Source organism: Bos grunniens, chromosome X (assembly GCF_055505025.1).
Source record: "Bos grunniens cultivar Pamir isolate PY7600 chromosome X, Bosgru_T2T1.0, whole genome shotgun sequence".
Lineage (NCBI taxonomy): Eukaryota > Metazoa > Chordata > Mammalia > Artiodactyla > Bovidae > Bos > Bos grunniens.
In genome coordinates, this window is record NC_141194.1 from 143319158 (window position 1) to 143333246 (window position 14089).

Sequence of the window (14089 nt, forward strand, 5' to 3'; positions counted from 1 at the left end):
AAAGTTTAAAAATAAAATAAAATTTAAAAAAATGTCAGCATAATTTAAAAAGTGTGATTATCAACTGATATGCTTCCCTAGTCGTATCATCTCTAGCTTTGGCTAGAATGAATGGAAAATGTATTATGATTAAGGTTAATATAAAGGGAAAAAATCTAAAGCATTATATTGTTGTTGTTTTAGTTGCTAAGTCATGTCTAACTCTTTTTGACCCCATGGACTATAGCCCTCCAGGGTGCTCTGTCTGTGGAATTCTCCAGGCAAGAATACTGGGTAAGTTGCCATTTCCTTCACCAGGGGATTGTGCCTAACCAGGGTTCAAAACTGGGTCTCCTATAGGTTCTTTACCACTGAGTCACTCGGGAAGGCCAAAACATTATGTAGGAATACCTATATCTTGATAGCAAAAGCAGTACAGAAGATGAAAAATAAAATGAAATTTCAGAGTATTATTTTTAGATATGTAAGTAATTCCTTGTGCTTTTGAGTCTACAGAGGCTAAAATTTAAACAAAAAGCTTGTTGAAATTATTGCTATGTATTATGCATCATTTCTTTAAATAAAAAATTTGAGACTTGCCTAAAAAAAAGAAAATGTACAGTAGACTCTCAGTTGATTATCTGCACTAATGGAAAGGAGGCCAAGGATAGATAATTCTCCTATGACATAGAATCAGAGTCAAGGGAGAATTACCCTTTTGATGGTCACTTTGGCCGTTTCTCATTTTGGGCTACTTAAAACAATGCTGTAAGAAACATTCTTGCATGTATATTTTTGTGTGCAAGTGTGAGTATAGCTACAGGGTAAAGTTCCAGTTGTGATGTTACTGTATCAAAAGGTATGTATATATTTTTTATTTTGATACTGTGAAATTGCTTATTCAGAGAGCAATTTACACTCCATAATGTATGAACATGTCTATTTTTCCCATCTTTGTCAGCATGGAACATCAAAATTAAAACTTCTTGACAATCTGATAGGTGAAAATGTTGACTTGATATTTTGATTTACATTTTTTTAATTATGAGTAGGACTGAGCATTTCTTTATGTATTTCTTTTTTGATAAACTTCCTGTTGTATCATTTGCCCCATTTTATATCCAGTTGTTTGTCTTTTATTGATTTATATGCACTCTTGCCAGTTAAGAAAATCGACCCCGAAATCTGTATTTGCTGTAAGTATTACTTCCTAGTTTGTTATTCATTTGCTGACTCTACTTTTTTTGGCCAAAAGTTTAAAATTTTTATGTAGTCGGGTATCTTAATTTTTTCTTTATAGCTTATCAATACAATTCTGTCTGCCTGGGTACACCCATGAATAGTAAAAGGCCTCCAAATCTAATGGGCCCCCACACAAAGCAATAGACCAGGTTTTGTATATTTGTCTTTTATTTTTTGGTAACAGCTTTATTTATTTCTTTGTTTTTGGCTGAACTGCATGGCATGTGGGATCTTAGTTTCCTCACCAGGGATCAAACATGCACCTCCTGCATTGGAAGCATGGAGTCTTAACCACTGAACTGCCAGGGAAGTCCCAGTAATAGCCTTATTGAGCTGTAATTCATATATGATACAATTCACTCTTTTAAAGTATACAGTTCAGTGCTTTTTAGTATATTCAAAGATTTGGAGACTTCCCTGGTGGTTAAGAATCTGCCTTCCAATACAAGGGATTCACGTTTGATCCTTGGGGGAACTAAGATTCCGCATGCCACAGAGCAACTAACCTGCGAGCCACAACCCTCTCACCACAACAAGGATCCTGGGTGCCACAACTAAGACCCTATGGAGCCAAATAAATAAAATTTTTAAAAAACCAAAGATTTGTGTGACCATCACAATTAATTTTAGAATATTGTTATTACTTCAAAAAGAAATTCTGTATTCTATCACTCAAAAAACACCTCTAGCCCTAAGCAAAATACTTTCTGTGTTTACCTATCTTGTACATTTCATGTAAATGGAACCATTGTCTTTTTTAAAGGAAGAATAGTTCTCTCTAATGGCAATTCCCTTTATATATCTTTTCTTGCATAGTTTAAGAATCTAACTGGAGGATAAGGAGTCAGGTAAAATGATTGTGTAATATACTGGATATTGAATGATTTTTTTTGGTTTCTTGCTCTATATTTTATTTTAGTGAACCAATTATGTCTGAATCACTAAGTGAAGTTTCTGGCAGTGTGGAAGTTCTGGAGACCAGTGATGAGGGTAAGTAACCCAATATAATCTTGATAACTAGAACTAGACTTGTTTAGTGTGTTTAACCCTTAGAAGACAGAATCAAGTCACAAGAAGACAAGTTCATATCAAATTTCTAATGATAATACTCAGTCAACATTTACTTTTCCATCTTCTAAGCTCTTCTCTTTCATCTCAATCTCTGATAGTCTAAAAAGTTTTGTCTAGACCTTGCAGTCTTCCTTGAAGATGGTTACCAGGTTCTGTTTACTAAGGCAAAAGGAGTATTTCTGCTTAATCAGAAAAAGAAATAAGAACAGGCCATGATCTGAGAGATTCAATTGAGGTTTTGCCATAGATAGTAATCCAGATCTAACTAATAGATAAATTTGTAATTTTGAGGTGTAAAGGGGGTATAGTAACAAAAGACATCACCATAGGCTTCTATTAAATGGGAACAATTTACAAAAATTTCTTTTGCAAAATCTACTTAGATGTGTATTCATTTAAATTATAATTATAAACTATGAATCACCTGTGAGTGATAGGAGACCATGGATGGGGTAATAGGCAAAGGTCACTAAACAATGATAAGTTTTACTGACACTGAAAAAAAATGTGGAGGGAAGGGGAAGAACCCAAAGATATAAGGTGAGACATTGAATTTAAAGACAGAACTGAATTGAAGAGTTCACTGGGTTGTTCTTCAATGATTGCTGAATTTTCTTAGTAGTGTGTTGGGCAGAAGACTTGGTCTGGAAAGACAGAGAGCAGGGAACCTTCTTGAGGCTTCCCAGAGGCCTGATTTCACTAATGAAGTGAGTAGGGGGATGCTGAACATGGTGCATGGACCCCTGAGGACAGGGCTTGGGTCTTCATCTCTGTGTCACCATTGTTCAGTATTGGGCCTCAGAGAGCGTGATTAGATGCTCAAAAGTTTTTAAGAAATGAATGAATAAATAAATGAATGATAGGCCTCCTCACCAAGGCAGCCCCAACAACCAAATGAACTGACCTATCTTTTTGGATATGAGCTAGACAGATGTCTACCAAAAAAGATGGCAATGCAGTGCATCTTGATGAAGAGTGGAGGTAAGGAAATACCCTTTCTCTATTCACAATCCTTTTTAAGAGACCAAACATTTGGGTACATTTGTAGTATGAGTCATTGCCAGACAGAGAATACAGTGGCTGTTGGGAAGTTGAAGGGAAGAAAGGCTAATTAGAAGAGTTTTCTTTCCAAGAAGCAATGCAAGAGAGCAAGGTCACCATTATGTGCCTTGCATTTTGAAAGCTCATTAAGTTCAACCCAGAAGGGCCTGTGTGCATGGTAGGTAAGCAAATACACAATCCGAGGTGATAATTTCTTCATTGGAGTTGTGTTTTTTTCTCTGGGGGAAGGTCAGGGGATGGCTTCCATGGGCTGTTTCCTGGCATGTGACATACTGCCGGCCCTCAGTGCATGGGGATGTTGAAAGCTACTGCCTGTTTGGGAATATGTAGTCCTTGGACTTGGACAGGGAGGTCAATGGCTTTGTTACAGGAGAAATCCAGACAGCTGTCAGCTCACTGACCATCACTGCTGTGCCTTGTAGGGGAATAAGTTACCCAGTGTATAGGTGACCTACATAAGTCTTGTTGTTGTTTAGTCACTCAGTCATGTCCAACTCTTTGCGACCCCATGGACTGTAGCACACTATGCTCCTCTGTCTATGGGTTTTCCCAGGCAAGAATACTGGAGTGGGTTGCCATTTCTTTCTACAGGGGATCTTCCCCACCCAGGGAATTGGGAAAGCTCATAAACCCAAATGAGCTTTTTGGCCAACCAATATTTTACATCCTCATGGGAAAATAAGCTGTTTCTGCCGAAATGGAAGATTGGAGGGAAATTGGAATGTGTGCATACTTAATTTTTAACACCTGTTATAGTTCTTACAGAGAAGGCAATGGCACCCCACTCCAGTACTCTTGCCTGGAAACTCCCATGGACGGAGGAGCCTGGTAGGCTACAGTCCATGGGGTCGCTAAGAGTCAGACATGACTGAGCGACTTCACTTTCACTTTCCACTTTCATGCATTGAAGAAGAAAATGGCAACCCACTCCAGTGTTCTTGCCTGGAGAATCCCAGGGATGGGGGATCCTGGTGGGCTGCTGTCTATGGGGTCTCACAGAGTCAGACACGACTGAAGTAACTTAGCAGCAGCAGCAGTAGCAGCATAGTTCTTAAGTCATTAGTCGTTTGGTTAATTTAGGAACATAAAAATGTGTCAAAACATAATTTGGTTTGTACAAATTATGAAGTTTTGTACAATTATGTTTGGTACACTCAGTTTTACAGCCTGAAAAATTTATTGGAAGTGTTTTTATTCAGTTATTAAGTGTTTATAGATTGTGTCACGGATCTAGCTACCACCTGCTGATTCTCTCCTGGCTCTCTTTGCTGGTATGTAAGAAGCAGGTTTGCAACTTGAAATCCTCTAGCTTTGCCCACCTCCCTTCCCTTATGGGATTTCTAGGCAAGAAGGACAATAACCATTATGGTTCCCAACACTGAGCAGAAAGTTGTTCTCATTTCAGAAGGCCAGAAGGAGATCTGCCTGTCAAGAATCAATAAATCCCATTCCTTCTGTTTGAAAAATGGCAGTGGCTACAAAGGCTCCTTCCTGTTTGTGAGATGGCACTGCCCAATTCTTAATCACTGGGCAGCAATTATTTAGTGGTCTGTTGGAGCTGGCTCAGGCTGACTTGAGGGGCTGTGCATGTCTCTTCCTAAATGTCATATTACTAGCTTGAAATTGACCACCGTGGGAGTATTTACACCACAGAAGTAGGCAAATACTACAGATAAGGGCATTTATCCTGAGATCTAATTGGTAAATATATCCCAGTAAAAAACTGAGTATAGTCATTAACAGAGTATAGTAATCAGGATTTTACATTAAAATATCCCTATTGCATGGATTTTAGGAATCCTTAGGGGGTGGGAAGATTAGAAAGCTGGGGAGCAAAATGCAGATTATTTTAGGGCCAGCCTACTCTGTCCTGTATACTTTTCAGCACTTTCACGTTGAATCCTCACAGTAGTTCTATGAGGTCAAACATCATTTTAAATAATTCATTATCCTAGAAATTCGTTTAATTTTTTTCCTTAAAAAATTAAAAAAGGGAACTTGGGAAAATATATATTTCCTAATGCGTCTTCATGCTTTATTCTGTCTGTCTCAAGGTACACTTGCCAAATTTATCCTAACCATGACCCTATGTAGGTATATCCTAGTAAATGAGAGATTCCTCAGACCTTTCAGAACTGAAGTTACTTAAGCAAGGATTATCAAGCATAAATACTACCATCTTCCTTCATTGCCCCAATGGTGCTTCTCTTTATCTATAGATGGTTAGATGGTTAGAATTGATAGATCAGTTTTATAGATAGAATTGAATCTGGTCTTAATAGACAATAATTGATTCCTTAATTCTAGCTCACTTATTAGCATTTACTACATGCCAGATCCTATGCCAAACTCTTTCCTACATTATTTACAATTTATATCAATCGTGATAAGGGCCAGCATTTAAATGATAGGATGCTTAAGAATGGCTGTGCCCAGTGATCTCAATTTAAGGAAGGGATGTGACAAGCTATGTTGGTTCTCTGCACCCCTCAGTGGGTTCAGCTGTCTCTGGAGTGTCACCGTGTGTTTGCACTGTGCTAGTTGCTAAAAAGGATGCTAAAGAGGGCCTGCCTACAGCCCTGAGCTGGGGGACAGTAGCTAAAACATAGAACCGTATCTTATTCCTTTCTCATTGATACACAAAACATAGTAAGTGCTTGACCTTAATAAATGTTCACTGAATAGTTGAATGAATGAATGAAGGCACAGACTAGAGACCATTCAGGTGCAAAATGTGTGGTGCCAGCAGTCAAGTTTTAAGTGTGCAAAAAGGAGCATGAATTGTAGTGATGGTGGAAAATTGGACTTAAGGCAGGCCTTGAGGTTTATAAACCTTTCTAAAGGTTCTAGACTAGGCAGGCCCAGGAGCAATCAGTACACAGACAGGCCATAGTATTTCAGCACTAGAAGGAGCCCTACTTCAGCATTTGCCTAAGTGTGTTTTGCTAGATGTTCTGCATACATGCATCGGGGAGACAACACTGATACCCAGTTTCTTGGCACTTCACCATCCACATAGGCATGTTGAAGTTTCAGAAAAGTTTTGTTGGAACACAGAGCCCTAAACTGTGTTTAATCAACATTTTTCAGATTGACTAGACTGCAGAACCCCCTTTTCATGCAATAGACCTATGAGCATCCCTCTGAACACGCTTTGGGAGACACTGATTAGCATGATCCCCTTATTTTCCAGCTGAGCCCCAGAGAGGTTGAGTGACTTGCCTGAGGTTACAGAGCTAATCGATAGCAGAGCCAAACCAAGCTCAGTATTCCAGAGTTTTCTTACTCTCTGGTGGTGTTTTCCACCACACCACTAAGCCTATCTTATAACAGTCTTGTTGGCTTCCAGAGACCAGGCTGTTGGGAATTGGAATGAGACACCTGAGTTGGTAAATTACTGCATGTGAAACAGTAAGAGCAGGTTCCTTCTCACGGATGAATGCAGCACAAACTCCCCTGCCCTCCCCCTCTTCTGAGCCGGGAGAAAGATACATGTGCTTATTAAGAAACTCAAGAAAACCCAGAGAGAGCCTGAAGAGCATTGAAAACTCACATTCCTCACTGCTGCCCTGTTTTGTTTTGTTTTGTTTTGTTTTTAATGATAGTAGACCAAACTTTCAATTATCTGCATTTGCAGAGGGCAGCAGCCCTGTAGGTAATCTGAACCAATCAGCAATAATTGAGGAACAGTGCACATAATACACCCACACATACATGCACACACACACCCTCCCTTGCAAAATTCTTTGGTGATGTTGTCACGCCTTTTGCACAGGGTGCTTCTTTGCCCAGCACCCCTTTCTGCCCAATTCCTGGCCCTCTCCCTTCCTCATAAAGCCCTTCTTAGAAGACATCTTCCATGACCACACCAACCCCCTGCACTCGTTCCTTGGGTCTGCATCCTTGCAGCACACAGGTTGGGCAATACCAGCTCCCACATGGATTTCCAAAGGTCCTGAAGTATCTGTCACATGTGGAAGCTTGGCTTCCCAGCTGGATCACAAAAACTCCAGTGATCAGGGTACCAAGTGCTTATGTTGGCTCAAAAGTTGCTGTGTATGAATGAACTTCTTAGGGCCAGGGAAGAGGTGTGTGTTAATAGTTGAAATTGAGAGGCAAGTGAATGCAGGGTGAGTTGAGCATGAATAGAGGCTGCCCGGAGGCCACAGGCTGGGGCCTGAGCTTCTGCTTTCACCAGAAACTCAGATACTTTGTTGGTGAGTTCCTAAGAAGAGAACAAAGCAGATGAACAATGCCAGGGGCACTGGTGCAAAAGCTAGGGCCTTTTGGGATCCTACTCCTCATTCCCAACATGAAAGCCATTTCCTCTCCTGTGTTCCCTTCCACCATCACACTCTGTCTCACTTGCATTTATAACTTCCAGGAAAAAAGAAATCCAGATTTAAAGCCTTCAAGAGCTTCTTTGGCAAGAAGAAGAAGAAAGAGCCCAAAGATGTCCGTGGAGGGAGACGGCTCAAAACAAGCTTGTCCAGCAGCAGTATTGACATCTCTTTTCTGAAGTCAGTTCAAGGTCAAGAAACCATGCCAGGGTAAGCTCAGGACGGGTGGGGGCTGAGGACAAGGCAAAGGGCAGGGAGCTACAGCCAGGTCCTCGTTTGGCAGCTGAATCATCACTGGCCTTTGGTCCCCAGGGGCTCTTGCTCACCCTGTCTGTGGGAGGTGGGTCTGCAGCCTTTGCCAATGCAGCCACATCCTGGGGGGTTTGCCCTGTGCTCATAGATATATGCTTGCTGTCTGGGTTTCACAGCTCAGTGGGTTGGATGGGGCATACCAAATGCATATCCCACTCCCCTAAGAGCACTGGGTAAGAGGGTGTGGGTAGATCAGGGCAATCCTGCTGTGTCACAGCTACAAGCACTTGAGATGTGGAGCCTACCACTAGAGAGGAGCTGGTGGCCTCTGTTTCATAAGGGAAGGATAGTCTCCATCGTTTTGGAAGCTTGATCTGATTTGCTTGCACTGCCCTCAGACTCCAGATCTCATAATGTGTGATTAAAATCTTAGATGGTGAAGCCATCTAGCTGGGTTGAGACGTAAGGGTGAAATCACTGTGTTAATTAAAAACAACAACAACAACAACAAGCAAGCAAGGAACCCAAGTCTATTTCTCCCTCCATCCCAAGAGACTGGGGCAAATGCTGTAACTGATCATATAAGTATGGGGAAGACTGTTTCTCAGCCACCACTGCCATTCCTGTTCAGACTTTCATCTTTGAAGCCCCAAATTCCACATCTTAGAAATGTGGAAAATCTGGACGCCCAGTACCCCCCAGGCTCTTTCTGGATCAATTGAATTGCCCTCTATGGAGTTCCACTTGGGCCTGTTCCCCTGGCCTTAAACCCCAGACTTATCTGAAATCCCAACAAAACTCAAGTGTCCTGCTATCCATTGCCTCAAGGCTTTGCTTGGAGGTAATGAAAGCTAGTGGAGGTGATGGAATTCCAGTTGAGCTATTTCAAATCCTAAAAGATGATGCTGCAAAAGTGTTGCACTCAATATGCCAGAAAATTTGGAAAGCTTAGCAGCGCCCACAAGACTGGAAAAGGTCAGTTTTCATTCCAATCCCAAAGAAAGGCAATGCCAAAGAATGTTCAAACTACGACACAATTGCACTCATCTCATACGCTAGCAAAGTAATGTTCAAAATTCTCCAAGCTAGGCTTCAGCAGTATGTGAACTGAGAACTTCCAGATATTCAAGCTGGATTTACCAAAGGCAGAGGAACCAGAGATCAAATTGCCAACATACATTGGATCATAGAAAAAGCAAGAGTACCAGGAAAACATCTACTTCTGCTTTATTGACTACACCAAAGTCTTTGATTGTGTGGCTAACAACAAAATGTGGAAGATTCTTAGAGATGGGAATACCAGACCACCTTACCTGCCTCCTGAGAAATCTATACTCATGTCAAAAAGCAACAGTTAGAACCAGACATGGAACAATGGACTCCAAATTGGGAAAGGAGTATGTCAAGCCTGTATATTGTCACTCTGCTTATTTAACTCATATGCAGAGTCAGTTCAGTTCATTTCAGTCACTCAGTCATGTCCAACTCTTTGTGACCCCATGGACTGCAGCACGCCAGGCCTGCCTGTCCATTACCAACTCCCAGAGTTTACTCAAACTCATGTCCACTGAGTCGGTGATGCCATCCAACCATCTCATCCTCTGTCATCCCCTTCTCCTCCCGCCTTCAATCTTTCCCAGCATCAGGGTCTTTTCAAAAGAGCCAACTCATTGGAAAAGACTCTGATGCTGGGAAAGATTGAGGGCAGGAGGAGAAGGGGAAGACAGAGGATGAGATGTTTGGGTGATATTACAGACTCAATGGATGTGAATTTGAGCAAGCTCCAGGAGTTGGTGATGGACAAGGAAGCCTGGAATGCTGCAGTCCATGGGGTCGCAAAGAGTAGGACACAACTCAGCAACTGAACTGAACTGAACTAATAAGACAGTTAGCAAATGTGTTATACTGCTTACTAACAGCGCAGAGGTCTCATTAAAATGGACCTTAATGAGTGCATTGAATGTGAGGAATTTCAGATAGCTTTACTAGGGAGGGAGATGGTTTTGCACTGAGGGGCTGGCTTCATACCTCACAAACCATACATTATAGACCATTGCCTTATAGGTCTCAGTCAGTTCAGTCACTCAGTCGTATAGGTATAAGGAAGACTAAGATTAGCTCTACTAAAATCCAGAGGGTGGGGTGGAAGAGGGAAGATCTTTTATAACTTTCACCTTAATAATAGCAAGACTCAGGGTCTTCCTTCCCCTTCCACAGTGTTGTCACTGCTGAACTGTAAACTTTCAGTGGTGAATTATATGGTATGTAAGCTATATCTCAGTAAAGCTATTATATATAAAAAACTATGTGTGGATCATTTGAAAACATTAAAATTATGCAGAAGTACGTAGAGTATAAAATGAAAGTACTCCTGCTGTTCCTAGTGCCATTCCTCAGAGGGAAACACTGCTAACAGTTTGGTGGATATCCTTCCAGACTTTTCTCTATGATCACAAACTATATATGTATGTAATATATGTGTGCTCAGTCACTTCATTCATGTCTGACTCTTTGTGACCCCATGGACTATATATAGCCTGCCAGGCTCATCTGTATATAAGATTCTCCAGGCAAGAATACTGGAGTGGGTTGCCATGCCCTCCTTCAGGGGATCTTGCCAACCCAAGGATCGAACCGGAGTCCCTTATGTCTCCTGAACTGGCAGGCGAGCTCTTTACCACTAGCGCCACCTGGGAAGCCCATGTCATATATGTATATGTATTAAATGGGACCATACTATTCTTTATTTTCCTCACTCAGTATCTCATGGAAGACTGTGTGTGTCAGCACATATGCTTCTGAGGTGTCTGTGGTAGGCCATAGTATAGACACACATGTATCTTTGGTTCCCTTGGCTGCTTTCATAAGACTTTTTCCTTCCTGGCCAGGGCCAAGAGCAGAATGGGGATCAGAGCCCTGTCTCATGACAGCATCTTTATGTTGGAGCCTGACCCTGAAAGATCAGAAAGGAAGCTGTACCCCTCTCCAGAGATCCCAAGAGGCAGACCTTTGCAGGTAATGGCAAACTGGAGCATCAGCTCATACTTGGACTCCTGATTCCACCCCCACTGTTGTAAACACTGGATAAGAGAATATCTAAGTATATGATGTGCTTCCCTAGTGCCTGACACACAGTATTGGCCAGGATCACCATCTTCACTTCTCTTTATGCACCCCGAAAATGCTCTGAGTATTATAATGGTGACATTAATGTGCAGGCATTCCAACCCCCATGTTTTTTCTTTCTTCCACAGAAATCTCATGTTTCTACTACTCTGCCTAGAGCTGGGACTGGTAGCATGCCTGAAGCTATGTTTGGAACTGTGCCAAGAGGTGCAGCCAGAAGTGAATTCCATGTTGCAGGCTACAAGACCACCGAGGTAATAAAGTAGAATTGTTCAAAGTCAAACAGGCAGACCTATGCTTGAATCCCTGCTCTACTATTTATTGGCCCTGTGACATTGGGCTGATTACTTAATCTCTCTGAGCCTTCCTTTCTTCATCTATAATGGGTGTAATATAAATATCTAGTTCAAGGGGTTGTCTGTGAGGATTGAATAAAGACTCAGAGAGATTAAAGAAATTGTTCCAGCTGACCGTATAGTTAGTGGTAGCCCTGGAACTCTGACTCAAATGTGTCGACCTCCAACCTATTAGCCTTTCCATTAGCCCAGTCTCTAAGGTGTTGAAATTCTCTGGCCCTGCCTCAACAGGAAGGAGGGCACATCTTTAGTCTCCATTGTCTGAGGAAACCTCACAAATAGCTGAGGAAAGAAGAGAAGGGAAAGGTAAGGGAGAAAGGGAAAGATATATCCATCTGAATGCAGAGTTCCAGAGAATAGCAAGGAGAGATAAGAAAGCCTTCCTCGTGATCAATGCAAAGAAATAGAGGAAAACAATAGAATGGGAAAGACTAGAGATCTCTTCAAGAAAATTAGCGATACCAAGGGAATATTTCATACAAAGATGGGCACAATAAAGGACAGAAATTGTATGGACCTAACAGAAGCAGAAAATATTAAGAAGAGGTGGCAAGAATACACAGAAGAACTGTACAAACAAGGTCTTAGGTAACCATGATGGTAACCATATTGGCGTTATCATCTATCACCTAAAGATAGATAGATATCCTGGTGAAGTCAAGTGGGCCTTAGGAAGCATTACTATGAACAAAGCTAGTGGAGGTGATAGAATTCCAATTGAGCTATTTCAGATCCTAAAAGATGATACTGTGAAAGTGTTGCACTCATTATGCCAGCAAATTTTGAAAACTCAGCAGTGGGCATAGGACTGGAAAAGGTCAGTTTTCATTCCAATTCCAAAGAAGAGCAATGCCAAAGAAGGTTCAAACTACCACACCAGTAGTACGCATTTCACCTGCTAGAAAGGCCATGCTCAAAATCCTTCAAGCTAGGCTTCAACAGCCTGGAATTTCACACTATGTACTCTGCATATAAGTTAAATCCGGAATTTCACACTATGTACTCTGCATATAAGTTAAATAAGCAGGGTGACAATATGCAGCCTTGATGTATTGTTCCCAGATCTACCTGTTGCTTCTTGACCTTCATACAGGTTTCTCAGAAGACAGGTAAGGTGGTCTGGTATTTCCATTTCTTTAAGAATTTTCCACAGTTTGTTGTGATCCACACAGTCAAAGGCTTTTGAGTGTTCAGTGAAGCAGAAGTAGATGTCTTTCTGTAATTCTCTTGCTTTTTTCTATAATCCAATGGATGTTGGCAATTTGATCTCTGGTTCCTCTGTCTTTGCTAAATCCAGCTTGAACATCTGGAATTTTTCAGTTCACATACTGCTGAGGGAAAAAATGGAAACAGTGACAGTCTTTATTTCCTTGGGCTCCAAAATCACTGTGGACAGTAACTACAGCCATGAAATTAAAAGACACTTGCTCCTTGGAAGGAAAGCTATGACAAACCTAGACAGCATATTAAAAAGCAGAGACATCACTTTGCTGACAAAAGTCTGTCTAGTCAAAGCTATTTGGTTTGTCCAGTAGTCATGTATGGATTGTGAAAGTTGGACCATAAAGAAGGCTGAGAGCCAAAGAATCGATACTTTTGAACTGTCATGTTAGAGAAGACTCTTGAAAGTCCCTTGGACTGCAAGATCAAACCAGTGAATCCTAAAGGAAATCAACCCTGAATATTCATTGGAAGGACTGATGCTGGAGCTGAAGCTCCAATACTTTGGCCACCTCATGCAAAGGGCTGACTCATGTGAAAAGACCCTGATGCTGGGAAAGATTGAGGGCAGGGGGAGAAGAGGGCGACAGAGAATGAGATGGTTGGATGGCATCATGGACTCAATGGACATGAGTTTTAGCAAAGTTCAGGTGATAGTGAAGGACAGGGAAGGCTGGTGTGCTGCATTCCATGGGGTTGCAAAGAGTCAGACCCAACTTAGTGAGTGAACAACAAAAGCCAAGTAAAGCCTTCCGTAAAAGTTAACTTTTATGGAATAATATAATATTCTGTATTATATTAATTATATTAATAGGATAAATAATAATCACTGCCATTATTACAGTGATTATTATTACAATTGTGCTTTGGGATTGTTAATCCCCGAGGTCTGTTGTTAAGAACCCCCAGTGGGGCCTAGTAGTCATAAGAGGGCAACGTAGATGTTGGCCAGGAGTACTCCACAGACAGAAACTCAATGTGGCTCCTTTTCTTTGGCTTTGAGAGTTTGACATCCATCTGTCCTGAGCAGGAGCAGAGCCTATGACAGAATCAAGCATGTCAGCTCCATGTCAACAAGGATTTTGTTTTGTTTATTGTTATAGACCCAGTGCCTAGAATGGTGTGGCACATTGTACATGCTTAGCCAGTATTTGTTAAAAAGATAAAATCAGGGATTCTGATACACATCAAGAGGATCATGGCAGGGGCCAGTGCCTCAAATTCAAGTATAACATGAACTCCTAACTGGAATCAACTAAATCAGTCTGCTGAAGCTCAAGGTAAAACCAAATGAACAATTTTTATCCCCTTCAGAAAACTAGTCATCCAGTTCTAACCAGGAATAGTTGTGTAGATTTTCTAAAATTGCCAGAAAATCAGTCTCAACAGGCTTAAGATAAGCAACCAACACAGTCAAGATTCCATCCAGACGATTCCTGG

The 14089-nt window shown here is 41.3% G+C and overlaps 1 protein-coding gene across 1 annotated transcript in view; it reads left to right on the forward strand.

The window, feature by feature from the left end:
• Nucleotides 1-14089, forward strand: part of KIAA1210 (KIAA1210 ortholog) — an 84877-nt gene that overhangs the window by 29043 nt on the left and 41745 nt on the right. Inside the window, exons 2-6 of the mRNA XM_086388257.1 lie at nt 227-273; nt 2141-2211; nt 7739-7904; nt 10835-10961; nt 11201-11326. Of these exons, the coding sequence (XP_086244383.1) occupies nt 227-273; nt 2141-2211; nt 7739-7904; nt 10835-10961; nt 11201-11326 (537 nt within the window). The remainder of the gene's footprint in view (nt 1-226; nt 274-2140; nt 2212-7738; nt 7905-10834; nt 10962-11200; nt 11327-14089) is intronic.